The following is a 23,611-nucleotide window of genomic DNA, read 5'->3' as shown; positions in this document are numbered from 1 at the left end:
TAGTTATGAGAGAGAAAAACCGTGGAGCCTTTTTTCATTTAGCAAAATTCAAAAGCTAATATAATAACAACCACAATCAAACAAAGCAAAATCTGAAAAATAACCAAACCAAACCAGAATCTACCAAATCTGATAACAATCAAAACTGTCCATGAATGACAACCTTTCACCAAAGCTAACCAAGGAGAAGCCGAAATATTGTGCAGTAGAAACATTACAAACAAACGAATAAAAAAATGCCGATTCAGAAACCATCAGGAACAACGTTAAAAATAAATTCAAAAGGATCGATCAATAGTACATTTACATAATATACATAGCAGATGCCAAAATGTAACAAAGAACCAATATTTCATGACACAAAGAATGTACTCAGGAAACCACAATTCAGGAACTTGCTTCATCCAGCAAACTGCAGTTGGATTCTTGGTAGTCAAACCATCAGGAACAATACATTCAAAGTCATGGTGACACTGGTTAAATTACAAAAGCATTGGTTAAAATTACATTAACATGCAGAACCAATACTTATTAAATGTAACAAAGAACCAATATTTCATGACACAAAGAATGTACTCAGGAAACCACAATTCAGGAACCTGCTCCATCCAGCAAACTGCAGTTGGACTCGTGGACGGTAGTTAAACATTCCAGGTCATGATAACATTGGTTGAATTACAAAAGCATCGATTAAAAGTATATTAACATTACAATCGACTCTGCTAAATGAAACAAAACACATTTCAAGACTAAAAAAACATAACAAGGAAATCACTTGCCATTCAATCAAAATATTTTAAAATCTAACCATAAACTTGTAGAAACACAAAACTAATTCAAAGAAAAATTCAAAACATCGACAGAACGTGGATATTGGTACACAATCTTGCGTATAGTAGGTCTAAACGAACCCAAAAACAGTTTTAGAACACTGTGACGAAAAAAGACGAGATACAGATGTAAAGATATACGAAAGTTTTGGCAGATCAGTGCTAATCAACAACCGAGTCTTCAAGTTGAACAACGTGACGAATTGTCCTTTTTGGGGCAGTAGAATCTGGTGACAGACGAGGAAAAACAGACATCGTTTCTGATGCAAAGCATTGTTTCAAATGTTGTCGGAATCGAGCTTGATTGTATAAAATGCTACTTGGATTGAAACCAAAAGCAATATCAGTGGCAAAGGCTATAACGAAAAGACCACAATCCTTACCCCCTGTTTGACGACAAACACTTTCATATTCAATTTCTAAATGTCCATTCTTTACATATTTTTCATAACACTTCAGAAGCTGTTTTTGGAGATGTTCTGTTGGTTCACTTTTCGAACTATCTAGCACTATAACCTTCTGCCCTTTTGACCTTGAAAGCACCCAGTGATTCTCTTCATCGTGGTGAATCTGAATTCTATCTTCTCTGAAAGGATGGAACTTTGATTTGATGGCTGGTGAATCTAGTTTGGAAAGTGTCTCCTGAAGCCCTCTTAAACTAGGAAACTGCTTTTTGAGCATGATTCTAGCCCTATTCATAATATTGCCAGACATCAAATCACCACTGGAGATTCTAATATCATCATCTCTATTCCAATCAAAATAATCAGTTCGCAACTTGTCACAACCTGGTACAATAATGCTTTCATCAACATTATCTTCATCTGATAGGGTGATCAATTCTTCGGCTGATGCTGAAGCTTGTTTTCTGTCACTAGAAGAACGCAACTTAGTTGACTTAGCATCACGAGAAAATCGCTGCAATGTATCAACACTGGATTGTGAAATTTTGAGTCTTTTTTTCGTTGATTCAGAAAAAGTATCTACAGGCCTTTTGATGACGGTTTTTTTTGTAGATTCGATCTTTTTACTTTTTTTTGGAATGTTCTTTGCTGATTTGTTGATGGATTTTCGTTTACTTTGTACCTGTTTGGCTCCTACAACTGATGCTGTTCTGAACTCGGCAAGCTTTTGTTGAGAATTTAACTTTACAGTTTTTTGGACAGACTCGGTTTTGGATGAAGTGCTGGTTTTACTGGTCTTTTTTGAATTCCGTTGAAAATAATTTGATATATCATCCACTTTTTTTGAATCTTCAAGCCTTTCAACAGCAAACAACGGATCAGAAACTTTCAGTCCATCTCTTTTGTTGTAACGAAATGGCCTGTCAAAACATGAAGAGTCCAACCAAACCCGTTCCCCTTCTTCACCTTTGAATTTCACAAGATAGATGTAAAGATGGCTGTTTGGATCAAGTTTTTTATCAAATACATCATCAACCTCTTTAAATTCTGATGGAAGCAGTCCCTTTGACAACTTTTGGGCAATTTTCCGATCTTCGTCAATCATATAAGTCTGTCTCGCCATCCTGATTAACTCTCTTGACTTTTCCATGACAACCATGCTAGCGTTTTCACCTATATCCATACTGATCTCACTAAGGATGTTGGAGATTTTCAACCAATCACTGACAATTATTTTTTCAGAAAAACGATACTCATGTTTCTTTTGTGGTACTTCCTCTAATGGAATCAAACGACAGGTGACATTTTTATCATCACTGGATGCACTCATTATGGATTTTCCGTTGTTGTTCAAAGAAACAACCTTACAGACAACGATGTCGTTAGCAACTTTAGCAATAACGAAACGAAAAAGCAGGATATTATGATTCTCATCTATTTCTTTGCTGTCTGGTAAAATTTTGAAGCAATGTGTCTACGCGATCGCTCTCTGGAAACATATTCCCTAGGAATAAGAATTTTCAACGCCTGTTTCAAATGAACACTGCTCAATTTCCCTCTAATTAACCTCGTTAAATACCACCTTTGATCCAAACGCTCTTCTTCTTTGACTTCGAGCTCTCCATCTGAAAGTTCAAGTTCTACATCTTGAGCCTTAACTTCAGTTTTCTCAAGATCACAATTCTTTTGTGAAGTCTCCTTGCTTCTAACAGAGACCACCCTTGCTTCTTCACTGGATGATTTCTCACCTGCTTTACAACTCAATGCTGGGGCCTTCTTGCTCTCAACATAGACTTTCTTTGTTTCCTCTTCTGACAATTTCTCATCTGCAAAAATCTCACAACCAGAGCATGATGGCTCAATACTTTTTGCGGAGGCTCTCTCAATAATTGATTCATCTGCAGAAGGTTCATTGGGTTCCATTTCAAGCTTATCATCCTGGTCAGCTTTCTTTTGCTCATCCACATCTTCAGGGTTTAAATAGTCAGTTATTTTCTTCTCCTTCTTTTCTGCTTTGGAAGTTAGTAATTCACTTGGATTTAAATTCTTTAGCTTGTCTATCGCATAACCGTGATTTAAAGCCCCATCAAATTCACTCTCACAGGGTACGCCATTGTCAAAAGATTGTAAAAATCCAAAATCTCCATTTTCCTTGACAAAGTTAGCACCTTCAGGACATTGATTTTTGAACAATTCAATTCCTTTCTTACTCCTGATCGAAAGGCTTTCCGTTGAGCATCTCTAAACAGTTCATATGAATCAGGAAATTTGTAGTTTGAATTTGAATCGACATTTTTCCATTTATGTGACAATCGTCTTCTGTTAGTAGACTGATGTTTTTTACCACCCCTAGCAAGAATACTATCCTCTGAAAATTGATTTGCCTGAACTTTAGATAATCTACTTGAAATGTCAGATAAAGTGGGCTGAGCATCCAAAGATTGGAGTTTATTAGTTTTCCCCTGAAGTTCACTGATAATCCTTTCTGTGGTTTTGGTACCACATTTAAATGGGAAAGAGCAGAGGGGCCAAGATGATTAAAATGAGCAAAAATTGCTAGCATGTGGCAAGTGGCAGCAGTAAATAAGATTTCAGCTGTCTTATAACACCCATATGTAAGAAACATTCCTCTTTTTGATGGATTTTTTGCAGCACCACTTGTGGCATTCAACCTTTTTTTCTTTAATTCAAGAATCCTTCGCCAAATTCGAAAAATTGTTATTCCTTTGGAAATATTTTCCTGCATCAAGATTGGGTTTGAACATGGGTTTAAAAACGGGTCAAAAAGTGCAACAACACCTCTGATGTATAAGACAGTACCAGCAGATCCAGGTACATTTTCTTGGAGCAAATCAGCAACCGATGAGGTGAATACCTTCAAAGCAGCATCACTATTCTGGTCTAAATAGCGAGCAAACAAAAGATCATTGTTGCTGAAGTCACAAGAAACACCGCTATCGTCAGCTATTTGCTTTAACTCTTTCAAATGATTGATTGTGACAACATAGGAGCCTGCCTTTGATGGAAAGATGTTTAAGTCCAATGTTGTGTATTTCAGACACTTGAGGAACAAACGTAGATTATGATCGAAGTCTAAATAAGCAATGGATGGAAGGGGTCCGAAATAAGGTGCTGCAAACTTACTCTCTCCTACACCAAGTGTTAAATACTTTACACCAACATCAATGATTTTAGACTGCGGTGTCATTAGTGCAACAGCAGCCGCAAGCTGAAAGCCTGCGCTGTCTGTACTGTGGCCTAATAGATTAACCGGATTCTCTCTCAAAATCCCATCGTTATCAAGGAAACAATGTTTTCTGACAACATCCCAAATTTTAAGAAGGTTAGGGGCACAGTAGCCTGAATTTGCAGTTGGCCAAAACATGAACACTAATGGTTTTGATAAGTCACCTGATGCAGCCACAAAGTTATGAATAGCTGTGTCTTTGGCAAAAGTATTGGAAGACCTCATTTCCTTTATAAAACCCTTCAACGCAGAGAACTCATCCACAGAATTTTCTTTTGTTATAACATTTTTCAAGAATATACGCGAATCTTCCCATTTGCTAATATCAACATCCCAACATTTTCCAATCAGCTCAATTTCATTGTTCTTTCCAACTACAGGAGATAAAAAACGCAGTGTCCTTGCCTCATCAGACGCTTCTACAACTGGGCCACCACCATAAAGCTCTATAGCTTTATCAAAAACCTCCTCGTTCAAGCCAACATGCAATTTGTTTTCTTTGGAATGTTGTACCACACAAGTTTTGCTGGGTAAACAAAATAACTCCTTAAGGTCACTGTAGCTAGTCACTCCTAGTTTATTCTTGTACAGGACGGCAATATCTTTAATCAGAGTAGTATATTTGTGATTAACTCCTGATTTAAGTTTTCCCACAATGTTCTGCAATATTTCAATTTGAATACTGTCCCTTTTATTCTCCTGCTGCATCAGAGAAGCTAAATCAACAATCAGTTTTTTGACATCCCCATCCAAGCATGATTTAAGAATCATGCGCTCCCATGTTTTCATTTCGTTTTGCACCCTGTTGAACTTGATTTCTTTTCTAAGTACTTTATTGACATTTTCCATTTCCTTCACTCTTTGGGCCTCTTCTGTTTTTGTCGCATAGCCTGTTCTAAAGCCTGGTTTTCCAACTCTAGATTCAATGGTGTTAAGCTTACTCTTTTTACGTTTTCTTAACAGGCCATTTAAATCTTCTCGTTGAGAAAAGCAATTTTCACACGTGTAAGGATGGTTACCAGTACTGACAGCCACACCAGTGCATACTGGATCCAGACTTTTGATACCTCCATTCAATGTGACTAATTTACCACCTATCATAACTTTTGCTTCTCCAGGGACAAACACTGACCTTGAAGAATCCATTTCACGATAACGTCTAACTTCTCTAGAATGCAGTTGCTCCCAAAATTTAAACTCAACGCAGTTTCTATGTCCTTCTTCGTCAAGACATTTCTTCCAAGGCTTTTTCTCTTTAAAAATTGTGACTGCTTGTTTTGTTCTTATTGACTTATTATCCCTGAAGCTATTTACAATGTCATGCTGCCACAAAAAGTAACAACCAACGCGTGTACCCTTTCGCTCAACTTCAAAAAAATCAGTAACAACTTTTTCACACTTTCTAGGCAGAAGATCCTCCATGACTCTTTGCTCAATGATGTAGTCAATGACATAGTTATGATGGGCTGATACTGCATGCTCATAGAGTTGTCTGAAACCATGAAACTCACCTGTACCAACCATACAGCTACGGTCATGCAATGGAGCATATGGGGAAAAGACTCTACAAGTATTGCAAGAAAATTTAAGACTATTGGTATAGCTGAGCAAAGAAAACTGCGGAAAATGAATATTAGGAGCAAGGTCAACTATTGTCTTGTGCGCTGTGTTTCCCGTTAAAATAGGAGGAAAGGAACCCAATAAAAAAGATTTTATTTTCAATTCTGTGGAATTTTTGTTTGACTTAGCAGATTGTATAAACTCTTCAGCTTTTTGTGGTACATTATCTGCCTTTGGTAATTCTGAGTCCAAAAATTTTTCAAAGCTTTTAAATTGAATAGGCATATTAGCCGGCGTAATGTTTTTAAAGTTTTTGTAATGTCTTGAAAAAATCAAGTTGTTAAAATATCTTTCCTTTGTAGGTTGTCTAAAATGGAAATCTTTCTCTTGAAAAACAGGTTTATCAAATTTTGGTGTGTTAATGTTATTTGTTTTCTTGAAATATGCATTAATGGTGTTGGGACCAGCTTTAGACAAAATGTTGACTGTAATTTCTTCTGATTCTTCATCAAGGGTAGAAGAGCCACTTTCTTGTATGGCAAGTGGTGAATAGCACGTCTCAGCCAAAACATCTTCATTGAAATCATCATCAGAGTAACCAGAACTATTCATAGCATGCAAAGAATTGTTTAAAAGCGTACTTTCCACAGCACATTGATGCAAATCTTCGATAGAATCTGAGAAAGAAACTGAACTGCTGATATCCCATGGGTCACTTTTTGGTAAAGCACAATTCATACCTAAAATTTCTAAGTTAGGAGCACCAGCCTCAATTTGAACCTGTTTCAAAACACCTTCCTTGGTCTTCATACTACCAATATCGGACAAATTAGTAAAACAAGAATTAGCTTCGATGCAACTTTCAGGATGATTCAGGATGTCCGGATTGGGTGAATCAATAATAGAAGTATCATTTTCAGCAGAAACAGAGTCATAGAAAGAAACAGTAGCCCTGATATTTGGGATACCACTTGTGGAGGAACTATTCTCAGATGGAATTTTAGATGCAGAGGGAGCAACAGCATCACTTTGAACCTGTTTCAAAACACCTTCCCTGGTCTCCATACTACAAATATCAGACGTATTAGCTAAACTGAAATCAGCTTCGATGCAACTTGATTCAGGAGAATTGGAAGAATCAATAGAATGTGATGCCAGTGCAGAATTCAAGTGAAAAGTAGGGCGAGTTAAAATCAAATTCACAGCATTAGAAGAATCGGGAGTTTGAGACTTGAGTTTAGTAGATAAAATTTCCTTAAGACATATTCCAGATATTTTCATTACTTTTTCTTTTCCCCGGCGTCTAAATCTTTGATTTGTATAGGTTACTTCAATACCTTTCTTGGACAAAAGTGATTTAAATTTTTCGAGAAAGACATCTGCACTGTTTATAACTTGTTTCTGCAGAGAACAATGTTCATTGTAACTTTTCAGTAATGAATTTAAAAAAGAAAACTTCCCTTGTTGGACTTTGATGGATTCAACAAACCAGTCTTCCAAGCTTGTATCGGATGCCATTTTAGCTGAAGATGAAAAAAGATAGTTTAATGTGAATATGGTTACCATTTCTAAAATTCAATATTATCTTTAAAAACCAACCATCTACATAGTTCGGGGATGACACCTTCCAAAAAAGTGACTAAGGGGGAGGGGTCAGAAATGTTCATTAAAAAGGGGGGATAGCAAGGAGGGGGTTGTTTAAGAAGGGGGGATTACATAAATTGTAAATTATTTTCCAGCACTGTTATGAAATTTGGTCTGCATGAAAGGAAGTTCTTTATTTTCACTAAAAAGTAGTATTATATTTGCCAGACTTAGTTTTCCTTTCTGTTTCCCTTCCCTTTTTACCATAGAAAATTTAGCCCAAAACCCTTGAGGAATAGGTATTTTCAAAGGTTGAGGGGAATGCCAAGAAGGGAGGGGGGTCAGACCCCTATCCCCACTATGATCTAACATCCAACCAGCATGATCTCAAAAGCAAGAGTAGATCCACACAAAACAAGTTACTCAGGAAAAATTGGCAATTTTTGCAAAATGAGGTGCAAAGAGGCGTTAAAATCTCTGATATCATGACATGGTGTTACAAAGATACTGAAATCTACTATTTTTTATCATGGTCAGGTTATCATGGTTATCTTGCAATGATATTAAATTGATTCTTGTAAAACTGTCAGAAATAAAAAAAGTAAAATCAGATGAAGTTAAAATTTTCTCAAGCTCTAGTAGCTTTCCATATAATGGTGCACTCATGATGTGGTTATATCAGTAGAATCTATAGTATCGTTTCGTAAAAGAGAGGTGTACCCAAAATAGAAGCCCTAAAAGTTTGTGCATAATTAGGGTTGAAAAGAATTTTGTCACAACACGCTCATTATGCAAATTTTTTATAGTGACAATAAAAGAAACCTATTAACTCGAAATAAACTCCCTCAAGGCAGGGCAAGAGACCTGGTATATGGTGTAAAACAATGTTTTTCCATCTATTTGTTATATGCATATTATGCACAGAGGAATGTTTAGTGCATATATATAACGAACCCTGTAACATAAAGCTCTATTTCATACTTTGACCACATGGTAATTATGTATCTTTAAATATCTTTTGCATCATGTAATATTCATTATTTTTTAGACCCATTACTCCTGGCTTCGTTAAGATGACTTTCCTTCACAAAATTTTGTTTATTTAATTCTGATCTGTAAATCATATGGGTACCCCAATATAAGTAGCCCAATTGGGGTATCCTACCTTTTAGGAACACTCATGACATAATAGTGCATTTTAACCAAAAGCATTATAATAAACAAAAACGAACAAACAGAATATTTTTTGAGCACAATAGAAAATAACACTTGCATTATTGATAGGTCTGATAAATGGAATATTCTTTTAATAAAATAATCAATTTATATCAAAAGGCATTCTCCTATTTTGAATAGTGGCTTTATTAAAGCCTCTAGAGATTTCTATCTATTTTCTTAGTTTTACTGCATTTTAATTAGTAATTTAATTGTTTTAGATTTTAAAATCGTTTCTAAGCTCAATTTTGTTTTACAGAAATCATTTGCCTCAAAATTTTCATCTTTTGCTTTGAATATATATTTCTCGAACTTGCTTTTATCCTTTATAATAGTGCTGTGGTGAAATACAAAAAGCTTTAAATTCCTTTAAGTAGGACAAGGTACTGAAATACAAAAAAAAAGCTACATGCTAAATGGAGCTACCTGGTACATGAAGCGTAATTAATGTTATAAGAAAATAGAAAAATGGCAACAATAGTAAGAAAATGCAAACTAAAAAATCAGAAAAAATATCAAGCTAATCACGAAAAATGTTCATTTTCCAAAATACAAAAATCTGACTTTTACAGTCGAAAAAATATCCTGGGAAAAAAGGTCTCCGCCACTTTTTAAAAGAACCTGCCCTTTGTTTGCAAAAAAATCAGTAAAAACTTATGAAGCAACTCAACGTAAAGTTTAAAAAACATTATTTTGAGCACTTCTTGGCCCATATATTTACCCAAATACTGTGTAATTATTTTTTTTGAAAATTAGGCCCCATCAGATTTTAGACATTAACATTTTATATCATTGTGCAAAAAAAACAGAAAACATAGTCAAGCAAATCCCAAGAAATGCTTATTTTCCCAACAATGACTAAAGGAAATTTCCCAAATAGAAAGATCTGATTTTGTGCAAAATTTTGGAAAAATAACTACCTCAAGGGAACTTATTTTGGTAGGAACTAAAATTTGCCAAAATTTAGAAAATTATTCAAAAAAATTCATTAATCGCGAAAATAAGTTCTTGCCAAAATTATAAATCGATTTTTTGCCACTCCTCAAAATTAGTTCCAGCCAAAATAAGTTTCCTTGAAGGTATGTTGGATGTTAAGCACAACGTCTATCCAAAGTCCAAATTTCCAAGCATTTTTTGGCCCTTTTTGACAAAATTTCACTTTCCAGGGTTGTCGTAGACAGGAGCTGTCCTGTATTTTTATAATCAGTGGGAAATTCGAATTTAACCCTGTCTTCCAGGAGGGGGGGGGGCATTGAAAAAATTTGTCAATATATACCCTTGTACAAATATTTTTTGGAATTATCCGTTCAAATTATTGGTTGGCCTTAAGCATTAAGGGGCTATACAGATGCAGTTTTTAATGAGGTTTTGAAAAAACATATATGGTTTCATATGTGCTGCTTGTGGCGTTATGAGAAAAATTTAGCTTTCAGACCAAATTCTTCCTGAAAAAAAAACCTTCAAAATGGAAATTTTCCATAAATTTTGCCCTTTTTTGCTCTTTTTCAGCTGGAAATAATTTTTCAGTTCAAATATTCTGAAAGCCAATTGAATTAGAAGAAAGATTTCATACCTAATTTCCTAATAATCTGGGAGTCTTGTCAATCTTTATGCTTCTTTGGTGTCATTGGCACTGATGAGTTTATCCACACAAAGTGATATCAGCTCACTGTAACGTAAAGTATCAAGCATTTTTTTTCTGATTTGCACGTGCATTATTTATTTTCTTCATAAATATTTAAAAAAATTACTGACCGCTACTAAGCATGCGCTACTATTGACAATTTGAACCGGGGGTTTGAAGAGGGCTATTCAGGCTAATGATCTAGAATATTCACGAAGACCTAAAGAATGAAAATCATCTTCTTGTTAAAAGTCATCAAATAATACATATTTTCATTTTAAAATTTTCAATTTCGTTTTTTTTTCTATCATTTTCAATGAAACATTTTTTCGTCTTCTAACCCCCGTCTCTGAAATGGGTGTAGTGTCCCGGGACTATAAATAAAATTTCGTGCTTCCACAATATCGTGCTTCATATTTTCATTCGGTTCCTCCTGTGATCTTTAGTATTTTCTTCCGCGCCCTTTTGAAGCAGCCGTCCCCGCCGCCTATTGTCTCGGATGTCAGTTACTCCATTCGAATCCGTATAAATTCGAATGCGACATGTCTCAAATTCAATCAGTCCACTTTAAGCCTGTACAAGGAACGCACAAGTTTACACTCAAGTGAGCATTTCATCATAATCAGCATGGGATCAGAACAAAGCTCAGAATATTCAGGTAAGTACTCCGATAACCAGAAATATTCTTAATATATATTTTATAAAACTCGGTAAATTTTTGTTGTGGTCCTTGGGGTCCTCCTAAAGACACACCCTCACTCGCCCTCACTAAGGACTGAAACTCGATACGTGTCGAGGGATTCGGATTCCCATTTTTTTTACGGCTCAATTCAAATGTTTTCAAGGTCGGAAATTTCTGTCGGGAAGGAAAAATTTTGCAACGAGGGAGAAACTTTTGGGGTAAATAAAACAAATCGAGCAGCTATCATGCAGTAATTTATCACTATTATTGATTTCAATCGGTTTCATTTTATAGAAACAAAGACCGTCGGCGTACATTCAGTGGTGGTACACCTCCAAATACGGAACGAGACGAACTGCGAAGTGGAGTTGAGTATCAAATGTCCGTCCCTGTTAGAATCAGACAAACGAAAAGTTCTTCTCAAGCGAAAACGACTTGCCCCAAAACGACTATAACAACAAAGTTGGTGATCAAATCGAACCTTGATTCGAAAGAAGTATACGTGTGGGCGCATTCAAGGATTGGTGCCGAAAAGATTCAAGTTAATTTACAGGACCAGGTCGTCCTAGATGTAGACGACGGAGACCTGGTAAAACTCGGATTAACAAAGCGGAGATAAAATGATTTTGTTGTATTTGTATTCTTTTGTTAATGTTTGTTTGTTTTTAGTATTTTTACTCAGTCTGGATATTTTTATGCCATAAAACATGATATGAGCGTTTGTATCTTTTGCACGGCTTCTACTCACGTCCCGAGATATTTTCGGTTAATAAATAGGTCTTTGATTTAAAAACTTAAAGTGAGAGTGCAATTTTGTATGAAAATCTTTCTCAAAACCTTTTTTAGTTTTACTGGCATGGTACTGAAATATCATAAAGAGTCTTAGGTGGCGTTAGTGTTGATACTTAGTTAGTAGATAATTTTAAGCGTGATGGTATGATTTATGGGGTTTAATTTGTTTATTTACGTATAAATACTATGCATATAACTTTTTTGAACCAACGATTTTTAGAGTTGTGAAGAAATGACTGATTATATTTAAAACGTTGCATATGTTTTATTTAGTCATATTAGACGGAACCTCAAAGTCAAACCTATCTTTATTCTCTCCCTCTATCTATCCTCTATTTGACGAAAATCTACTTTTCAAAACAATTTGTTATAAATGTTTTTTTTATAAGCATTGCACTTAAGCATATCTAGGCTCAGATATAGGGAAAAATTAAGCATATGGCAAGCATTTGCTTGAGCCTACAAAAATATTTTTTTCCTGATTTTGGCTTTTTTTGGCTTGAATTTAATTTCCCTAAATTTATGCTTTAGATTTTAGCATCCCTTCAAGCATTTTTCAGCCTTATTAAGCTTTCGACCTAAGCATCTCTGAGCCTGTTTTCGGATTTTTGAATGCTTATAAAAAAAAACATAACATGTAACAGTTTCATCATTGATGTGTATTTTGAGGGTACAATAAAGACATTTCTGAGCATAAAATTGAACAAAATATGAACTACCTTATCTTATCATCGGCCTTAATTATTAGTCGGCCCTAATTTTAGTCACCTCATCAAAATTTAGTCACTTGGTGGGGCCAACTAAGTTTTGGCCAATAAGGTAACTTTGAACGTGGTCTTATGAAATTCAGGATATATCAATCACTCTCTATCATATCATTACACATTAGCTAACTAGTTTGGACTTATTTTTCGTGTTGACGATAATGAAATTTACAATTTTTGACTATAAATTTTAAAAAATCTCAGGAAAATGAAAAAATCACTGAAAAATATAGTATTAATATTGTATATGAAAATCTAGGTAAGGGTGATTATCACCGTATCACACTCATGTACAAACGGGGGGTTGGGGTTGATGGAAACTTTTTTTGAGAATTTGACAAAGACATGACCGGGGAAAATAGAATTTTCCGCTAATCAGAGATGCACCCCCCCTTTAGAGTGTCCGTATTAGCCCTTCGAACATCTACCTACCTATTTCTTTTACTAGCCCCCCCCCTAAAGTCTTAAGATTGACAGGCGCTTCATTCAAATTTGAAATAAAAAATAAAAATGAATACAGAATAGTTGAAGGCGATTTGAAAAATTTTGCTTTGGCAACCTGCCTGATTGATATTTTACAGACCATAATGTAAATTTGTCTAATCTAAAGTCACATATTGACCGATTGACTCGTCCGATTTGATTGGGATTTATTATTCCTGAATCTGAAGGCCTCCTCGTCAAAAGAAAGGGAGGAAATAATGGAAAAGAAATGGCCCCATAAGCCCGAAGGGCTAGAATCGAATCTAACCTTTCTCAGACAAGAAAAAGTGAAGACTTAAAATATACGTCATATTTTCAATGATGGATTGAATCTAGCAATTCCTTTGTTTTCGTGAGATATTCTTTCCGAAAGTAACACAGATATCTGTAAAGCCCGGAGGGCTAGATAGTAGGCAGCTTTATTTAAGCTTTCTCCAGCAAAAAAAAGTGAAGCAAAAATTTGACTTTTTAAATTTCGTGCCGATGGATAGGATCTAGCATTTTAATTGTTTTCGGAGCGTGAGATACGCTATTTCACATCTCTCAAACCGGTGAAATTGCATATTTTAGTCACGTGACTCTGGTAGGAAATCCTTCCAAAGACGAGCTTCACTTTTTGACCAAGGCCGCAAATCAATCTGTCATTTGTCTTGTGTAAAAACCAGACAAATCGCTCAAGGTGGCGCAACTTTGGTTCATTGGCTTCAAATTCTACCTTAGGCTGCGCGCATCCCCAGAATTTAATCATTTATATCAAATCATATCAGAGGGGATGCGTGCAGCCTAATTCTACCTACTCTCGGGTACCTAATAGCCGGGGGGTTGGAATAAGCGGGGGGGGGGGGGGAGTGGAAAAAATCTCAAAATTTAATAAGCTTAATAAACTTAATAAGGGGGTTGGAATAAAAATGTCCTGGGTGGAAAATTTTTGAAAAGGAGGCTAATACAGCAGAATTAGGACAAAAGAGGGAACTTTCAAAAAAATTTTCCCAAAAATTAATAAGCGGGGGGTTGGAATAAGAATGTCCTGGGTGGAAAATTTTCGAAAAATTAATTAGCGGGGGGGACGGCTATTAGGTACCCGAGAGTAGGAATTTCACTTCCACCCATTCTAGGTTGAAAGTTTCGCAATTTTGGCACATTTTGAAAAATTTTCCATGTATTAGTTATATTAGTAATTTGATTAATTAATTATTAATTTGATACTGTCTTTTATATTGACTTTTGACTTTATACCTCCATATCTCGATAACTACTACTCCAAAATTAAAAAATGAAATATAAAAATTTAAGTTTACCTTTCCTCTTTACCGTGAAAAAAGAAATTAGATAAAATTCAAAATTTTTCGGACACAGTTAGCCTTATACTTTTTCGTGGGCCACCCGGTACAGTAAAGGTGAATTTAGAGAAATGATTTAATTAATCCCTCTCACAGAGGCTACAAAGATCGAAATTTCGGATTAATCCAGATTTAATGATTTTGAGAACTTAGTAACACTCACACAATGAACTTACAAGAGGCCCCCCCCCCAGCAGACCCTCAATTCACGCTATCAAGCAATTTTTTTTCGAAATTCACGCATTCACGCAAACTTTCCTCGAGTTTCACGCAATAACCCGATTTTTCAGAAATCGGAAAAATGTTTGGGAAAAAATCGGCGAAACATTGAAAAATCTGCACATAATCGGTGGAAAAAAGGGAAAATTCACGCATTCTCGCAATCAATTAGCACATTTTCATGTTCACGCAAGTTTTTTCAATTCATTTTTTCCCAATTTTCACGCATTCACACAACCGAAAATGGCCATTCACGTAATCACGCAAACCGCTGGGGGCCCCTTACAAAGACATTAAAAAAGATTAGAAATGTCAAGGGCAGAACCAAGAAAAACTAATCAGCAAGAGGCAAGAGGGAGTATTAATATGTAGGTACTTGAGAATAAACGTCTTTTTTATAAGCAAGTGTCTGCCCCTATCAGGATTGCAATACACACTTTTTTTATAAGAATGGTGTAAATCCATATTATCATAGATATTCCTAACTTTTTTGGGAAAATCATTCTAAAATTCAGACTAGATTTAACATTTAAGGCATACGTCTCAAACATAAAATGGCATTTTTGTGGAAGGAGTAGGCTTTACTTGGGGGTAATTGACAATTTTTAATTGAAAATGCTCTAAAAAGGGCATTCTTAGCATGATGGTTGTAATTCTTAGCATATTCTCAATTGTTTAGCCATTTTCATCATTATAAAGTGTATTATATTCTTATAAAAAAAGCGTGTATGCTTAGCATGCTGGGTTATTAGACTGTTCCACAAAAAGTCTATCTCGAATTAGCTGGCAGTGTTTTTCCAAAGCTAGAATTCGAATTAATTAGCAATTTTGTGTTCGTCAAGTAGATAATCCGGAATGGAATATTATCAAAAAAGAAAAAATTCAAAAAATGGAAAAAGGAAGATGAAAAAGGGCTCTTTTTCTGTTGTTTTTTTATGTCAATCATTGATAAACTTTTGACTATCTTTCGATGGAATAATTTTTTTCGTAAATTTTTTTTACATTAATGTTCTAAGATCAAAGAATCACCAGGAATCACTCGTGTGAAAATGATAACTATGGCACAATTATTGAAGAAATTGATTTTCTTCTTCTTCATTTTCCGATATTTTTTGAGTTTTTTCTTTATGACAATATCCCACTCCTATTTGTCTTTTCAACAAACACAAAATTGCTACTTAATTCAAATTCTACCAGAAGTTATTGAGGTTTGAAAAAACACTGCCAGCTAATTTGAGATAGACTTTAATAGCAGGAATCTTAAAGAACATTTTCAAGCAAAAGAGTAAATTCACGCGAAAAGCAAACCAGATACTCTCGGGTACCTAGAAACGGGGGGGGGGGGGTTGGAATAAAAACGCCATGGGTGGAAATTTTTTGAAAAAGAGACTAGTACAGCAGGACAAAAGAGGGGAACTTTCAAAAACATTTTCCTAAAAATTAATAAGTGGGGGGGGGGGTTGGAATAAGAATGTCCTGGGTGGAAACTTTTCGAAAAATTAATTAGCGGGGGGGGGATGGCTATTAGGTACCCGAGAGTACTCTCTGTAGAAAATAAAAAACATCTTTCTTAGACCCCTACAACTTAATTTTTTATTCCCTGAAAATGTTCAACCAACCCTTTAACTTTGGTCGATATTTTATGTTTATGAACTATTCAGAAGGTTATTGAGCATTTTATATTAAATCTCTGATTAAATAGACCAAATTTAATAAATAAACAATCGAATCGAAATTTAAGTCCACTTTCCAAGGTGCCCATGGAAAATATTCAAAGACTTTGAGAAATTTAGTTGAAAGAGCACACCCATTAAGTATGTATGCAATATTTCCTTCATTGAAGACGTGCGAGTTAGATGGTCCATTACATTGAAAGCAGATGATTCTTTCAATTGTCTATTTCTGTCTATTTCTTTACTTTTATCAACCAATTGAAAACAAGCATTATATTTTCTCCAGCATCAGTTTTATCATTGTATATCATTACGTTGGTTTCTAATGTTCAAAATTCTTTCAATATCCATTGTTATTGCATACGATATCTGACTGTTTCAGCTTCGAGCTACTGGTCTACCAAATTGCAGCCAATTAAGCAGCTGCTAACTGTACTGATAAAGTTGCCTGAATTGTTGTGTGAATGTCTCAATGATTGATGTTGATAGCTTGTTGAATCTGAAAAGAAAAAAATAGATACAGCTTTTGAAGAGGTCCATCCTTGCAATTAATGACACAACCCAAAAAATTGAAAAACTTTAGGTGGTCTCTTTTTACAGCACTATCCAGTAAAAGAATCAAATAATTTCTAAAGATAAAACTATTTTCATTAATGAACACTTAATATGTAAGATATTTTGATTGATTTGAAAGCTGATATCGGACAATCATAATTTAAGAACTGAAAATTTAAATGGTAATATTTCAGAAAGCCTTTGCAAATCCGTTGTTGTCCAAAAATACACTTTTTCCAGGGGGTACACAGCATTGAGTTTCAAGCCAAAGGCTAGAGGTCAATCTCTTTGGTAGGATTTGAAGCCAACAAATCCTACCAAAGTTGCGCGGCCTTGAGCGACCCGCCTGGTTTTTACACAAATGACAGATTGAAACTAAAATTTACCGCTTAATTTCGAAAAATATATCACTCGAAGACAAAGGAATTGCTAGATTCAATCTGTCATCAAAAATAAGGCGCATATTTTAAGGCTTCAATTTTTCTTGCCTGAGAAAGGTTAGAGATTGACCTCTAGCCCTTCGGGCTTGAAACTCAATGGTACACAGCTGCAGGGTTATGCTGTCTAATTTTGAATCTCAAAAATGTTTAATTCGAAGAAAATCAAGAAAATATTTTAGAATCAACAGAAATGGCAAAAATTACCTATCTCAGTGTAGAAGATGAGGGGAAAATCATTTCAAACTCAAATTATTTCGAATTGACTCGAGCATTGTTAATTAAATTAATTAAATAACCACCCCAGGGATTTGCCCAAGAATCAAGTGTGCCAAATTTCAGCCAAATCTGACCATTTTTGAGTCTCCAGCCTGTCCCAAAGTTTTCCAAATTCTAGCTCAACTGATGTTGAGAATTATTGGTTTTATTAATTTCGAAAGTTTCAATTTCAACTTTGCATCAGAAAAAAATTGACAACTTTTGTTACAATCAGCTACTACATTTATCAGCCAATGAGAAAATGTCAATAGTTTGTTTTTACTTCTCTTTAGCCGTTTTTTTGACCCAAATTTGCCCGGTCACATTCGAGGGTTTATGGTCATGCACCTTTGTGCCAAAAATCAGAAAAAACTAATGAGCCAATCTCAAGAAAAGCTGGTAACAAACACACACTAACGAACATGGCTTAATTTATAAAAAAAGTGCTCAAAAGAATTCAAAATCATTTTAATAGCTGCTTTTATCAAGCTTTGTTTTTCTCAGATTTTTTGTTCCAGACTGGAGCCTAATGGAAATTTTGAATTAACTTTTTGTTGTTGCATGTTGAAAGTTTCAAAAATAAAATGAACACTGCCTTTGAATGATATGATTTGAGTAAAGGCTTATATGGATGAGATGCCTTTTTTGTTATTTTGCCAGCAGCATATCAAAGAAATTGACAAACAAAGGCCAGCAGGAATTCTAACTTGTCTCAACTAATTTTTTAGAAAAATCGTTCTCCAAGCGAACCCGAAAAATTTTTTTGTTTCCGGTCCACCGGTCGGGTGAAAATTTATTTCGTCGTCACCCGGCCGCATTTTTTTTTCGTACATCATCGTTAGGGTAAGGGTTAGGGTTAGTTTGTTTGTTTGGAAAACTTTCGTGAATCAGTTTTTGAGGCGTGTGATTTATCACACGTGATATTTTATATTCTACTGTAAAATGCACGCCTAGAAATCACTTGGAATGAAGGTTTTATCCTGATCATTGTTATAGAAATGAAATTTTATTCATCTCAAACTAAACCCTGCACTGTTTTTGTTAATTCTTGCTTGCAACTCAACTTTTAAGAATGTTTTTTTATATACAACTTGGTTTTTATAAAAGAATCATGCTGATTTGTGAGTAAAATAAATAGAAGCATTCACAAAGTGGGGACTTTTCAGTAAGTAAACAGCTTTGTTTTTATAAAAGGAATCATGCTGACTTGTGAGTAAAATAAAAAGAAACATTCATAAAGTGAGGATTTAAAAAATTTGGGAAATGTTTCTCTCACTCTACTTTTTTCTCAAAAAAGTTCACTTCGTAATCACAGTTTGGAGCCTTTAGCAATTGAAGATAAATATTCAAAATGAAAGAGAGTGTCCAGTTCTTAGAGATATTGTAACACAATTGAAAATATAAGCAATGAAAATTAAGTATTTGAATAATCGCACGCCTAGACCACTATAAATCAAAATCTAGGCATGCGATGATCACATGTGAATTTTTCTTATGCCGAAGCCTGTAGCGGTGTCAAGTTACTACAGATTTAAGGTAAAGAAGACCATCATTTGAACTTCTATGAGTGCTTTAAAAAATCGAGTTTTGGGATCGCAATTTAGCAAAAAAAAATTTTTTGCGGCCGGCCGGGTGAGTGTTTTTTTCGTCACCCGGTGGACCGGAAACAAAAATATTCTTAGGGTTCGCCCCAGCTACACTAACGAAGCTACAGCTACACCCTAGCACTTTGCCCATAAGAACAATAAAAATCATACCAATTTCTTCAATTTTGATATTGTTGAATTCAAATTCATGTCCAGGTCATTGCTTGAAAACTGGAATGAAAAAAAAAGTCTGATCAGAATTTCCCAGTATGTAAAGACACATTTTGGATAGTACTTTTAAAAATAGTGCCTCATACCGGGTTATGCACAATTTCATTTCATCTTTCAATGCATTTCCTTAAAGTCATTACAGCTTAAGGTTTTTGCAAACTTCAACAACACTATACTTTTGGCAAACAGTACCAGTCAACTATATTGAGAAGAAACTTTGGCTTTTGGTGTAGCTAAATGTCTGTAGCTTTCTGTTTATCTAATGATCCGTTTTGCTTTTTTAATCAAGCATAAATTATCTCAAAGGAAAAGTATTGCCGCTCGCAAAAACGCCTTGAAAGAAGGAGCGCGTCACGACATATCAATCCCGAGAGATAATTTCATTTTAGAGAAATGACAAGATATAGGTAACTCGCAAAAACGCCTGTCACATAGCTGTTCATTTTGAAATATATCTATAAATATTAATATAGCCATAACATATAAAAAATGAAAAGTAAAGTGTAAAGAAGCTAAGCATACTTTGAAAAAATATATAAAATATAATGTGCTGGAAAGAAGTAAAAAATTCAACTTAGTTCGAGGAGCGCGTCATTACCCATAATCTTGTATCCAACCCCCTCATTTTGAGAGATATTGTAACACAATTGAAAATATAAGCAATGAAAATTAAGTATTTGAATAATCGCACGCCTAGACCACTATAAATCAAAATCTAGGCATGCGATGATCACATGTGAATTTTTCTTATGCCGAAGCCTGTAGCGGTGTCAAGTTACTACAGATTTAAGGTAAAGAAGACCATCATTTGAACTTCTATGAGTGCTTTAAAAAATCGAGTTTTGGGATCGCAATTTAGCAAAAAAAAATTTTTTGCGGCCGGCCGGGTGAGTGTTTTTTTCGTCACCCGGTGGACCGGAAACAAAAATATTCTTAGGGTTCGCCCCAGCTACACTAACGAAGCTACAGCTACACCCTAGCACTTTGCCCATAAGAACAATAAAAATCATACCAATTTCTTCAATTTTGATATTGTTGAATTCAAATTCATGTCCAGGTCATTGCTTGAAAACTGGAATGAAAAAAAAAAGTCTGATCAGAATTTCCCAGTATGTAAAGACACATTTTGGATAGTACTTTTAAAAATAGTGCCTCATACCGGGTTATGCACAATTTCATTTCATCTTTCAATGCATTTCCTTAAAGTCATTACAGCTTAAGGTTTTTGCAAACTTCAACAACACTATACTTTTTGGCAAACAGTACCAGTCAACTATATTGAGAAGAAACTTTGGCTTTTGGTGTAGCTAAATGTCTGTAGCTTTCTGTTTATCTAATGATCCGTTTTGCTTTTTTAATCAAGCATAAATTATCTCAAAGGAAAAGTATTGCCGCTCGCAAAAACGCCTTGAAAGAAGGAGCGCGTCACGACATATCAATCCCGAGAGATAATTTCATTTTAGAGAAATGACAAGATATAGGTAACTCGCAAAAACGCCTGTCACATAGCTGTTCATTTTGAAATATATCTATAAATATTAATATAGCCATAACATATAAAAAATGAAAAGTAAAGTGTAAAGAAGCTAAGCATACTTTGAAAAAATATATAAATATAATGTGCTGGAAAGAAGTAAAAAATTCAACTTAGTTCGAGGAGCGCGTCATTACCCATAATCTTGTATCCAACCCCCTCATTTTGAGAAATAAATCTTTTGGATCGTTTAAGTAAAAATCACCAAGCCTTCCCAAAAATCTAAGAAACAGCCTAGTCAGAACAGTTAATAATGTATCATGCATTCATTGAAGTTTCATCCTTTTAATAATATTATAATTATGTTTACCTGTTTACTTTTATCATTACTTATTACTTTTAGTAATTTATAATTTTAATGAAAATGTCTCTGATGAGCAACGCAAGCACTCATAAATGATCAAATTGATCATAATTTTACACTTACATATCGATTAGAACCAATAATCAATAACTAATTGACATAAAATACATTTTTAAAAATCAATTAGCTATTGACTAGCATCAATTGATATTGACGAGCAATCGATTTTTATCGATGAGGTATCAATTACTATCGATCAACTTTTGGTATTGGTTCTGTCGATTAACAATCGATCATCATCAGGTGCCTTCAAGTATCAATCGTAATGGATTTTTCATCAATTTTTATCGATTTTTCATCAAGTATCCATATTGATTATTGATTAGATTTCATTGATAACACACAATATGTCGCATACCCAACACTGCTGACACAATATCAATGTAATAAAAATGTGGCCAAAGGTTAACCAAAAATTACTTCCCAGAAAATACAGTTTGTATTTCACAAATATACCCAATAATTAAACCCCTCCTTAAGCTGCTGCACTGCAGACCTACCTACAGATAACTGTGAAGCTAACACAAGTTTTAGACCAAATCTTTAAGATCAGTTGAAAAAATTATATTGCACTTCAACTCTTAAAAAGATGTAAATAGTGTACCTTATTAACCATTTTAATCATTGGCACGGAAAGTGATGTATATTTAAAAATCCAGAGACATTTAAAGGGATAATCAGATGGTTTGAGATTTTCTGCCTGAAAAAACTCCTGTGGTTTTGAGTAAAATTGCCCAAACTTTTGTCTAACTATATTCTAAAGTCAAGATTTAAAATTTCTGAAAATGGGTTCTCATACGGTTCTTACGTTGTTTTACTAAAAGTCAAAAACTTGTAACTTATCTCAACTTTGGGAAATATTTAGGCAAAAATATTTTGAGGTTTTGTTCAGGACAAAAGAAAGATTCCACATGCCAAATATCCCAAACCATCTGATTATCCCTTTAAGGGTTGAAAAGTACAAAAGTTTGAAAATACATGCCTGGTCTTGCTTGTCAGTTTTCGAGTTTAGATGTTTGATTTTTTCAGTGTTCTTGTTGAATGTTTTTATCAAGAGGATCGTCCATTTTTGCTCAAATAACCACAAAAATATCTTCTCCAGTTTCTTTGAAAGCGTTTCATATAGTCAATCAGTGATTTGTGTCAAGGATCACGATGTTAGGTTAAGATTTAAAATAGCTTTAACTTTTGCAAACTGAAAGTTTTACTTCGCCACCAACTAGAAATGAAATACATTCGCGCCACTCTGCTACCATTTTGCAAATTATCTTACTTCGTGTAAAGACGGGGGTTACTATATAGCTTAATTTCATGATGACGCTGTCATTTTATATTCTACTACTTTCATGATTTTGTAAAAAGTTCTCATTTGAACTATGTAGTTCTCTAAATTCTGAAAGTTATGGTAGAAATTATTTTCCAATTTTCCAATTGCTATCATAGCTTACATTTTATGTTACCCCCGTGTTATTAAATCAAATTAAGACAGCTTGAAACACAAATAGCTCCTGGAAAGTACCCTACTGTAGAGGAACAGCTCATTTTTTGATTTTTTTTTAATTTGCGAGCAAAAAATTGAGCTGTTCCTGCTCCAGTAGGGCACTTTTCCAGGAGCGTCTTGTTTTAAACTGTCCAAGCAGCTCCAAAAAATCGACCGGAACAGCTCTAATTTTCTAGCTGGCTAATTCAAGGAACAGCTCTAAATTTCCAGCTGGCTAATTCAAGGAACAGCTCAATCTTTGAATCTTTTTGTCCAGAAAAAACTTAGTCTCAATCGGGAACAGCTCCAGATTTCCAGTTAGTTGGCTACAGGAACAGCTCCCAAGTTCTATATCAGTTGTGAAAATTACATGGAATCAACCCGGAACACATGTGAATTTCCAGCTGGAGAGCTGAGATAGAACTTTAAGGATTTTTCCAGGGAACAGCTATGTATTTCCAGGAGCAAATTTTTTGAAAATTTCCCGGAACACCTAGGCCATTTCCAGCTGAGGGGGGTCTCCGGAACACCAAAATGAAGCCAGCGTCAGTTTCGTAGCGTCAGCGTCAGCGTCAGCGTCAGCGCAAATCAGATTCAAATCGAAAGTGGTTATGAAAAGTGTTCTAGCCAGCTTGGATCGAACGGTATGGCTCCCATTTATAGAAAGGACGCAACCTACACCCATTAGTGACCTTTTACAAAAGAAGTGAAGTTCATAGCTGCTTCCAATTTTTCAGTTAGTCGAGGAA

General features: G+C 34.9%; 1 protein-coding gene and 2 long non-coding RNA genes across 3 annotated transcripts in view; all 3 read right to left on the bottom strand.

Annotated features, from left to right (window-relative positions):
• LOC136799314 (uncharacterized) overlaps positions 1 to 23,611 on the bottom strand; it is a 159,651-nt gene that overhangs the window by 92,086 nt on the left and 43,954 nt on the right. The window lies entirely within an intron of this gene.
• LOC136799305 (uncharacterized) lies at positions 4,012 to 10,557 on the bottom strand (the record flags this gene model as incomplete). The annotated part of the gene is given in 2 exon segments (XM_067056011.1): positions 4,012 to 7,564; positions 10,414 to 10,557. A coding segment is annotated over 1 exon segment (3,548 nt), but the record flags the coding sequence as incomplete, so codon positions are not given.
• Positions 15,121 to 22,747, bottom strand: LOC136799304 (uncharacterized). The gene is made up of 4 exons (XR_010845505.1): positions 22,365 to 22,747; positions 20,497 to 20,556; positions 19,425 to 19,484; positions 15,121 to 16,916 (listed from the first exon to the last, which is right to left on the bottom strand). It is a non-coding gene; the product is annotated as an uncharacterized lncRNA (long non-coding RNA).

Source organism: Clytia hemisphaerica, unplaced genomic scaffold (assembly GCF_902728285.1).
Source record: "Clytia hemisphaerica strain Z4C2 unplaced genomic scaffold, Clytia hemisphaerica genome assembly, whole genome shotgun sequence".
NCBI classification, from domain to species: Eukaryota; Metazoa; Cnidaria; class Hydrozoa; order Leptothecata; family Clytiidae; genus Clytia; species Clytia hemisphaerica.
This window is presented reverse-complemented; position numbering and strand designations above follow the sequence as displayed.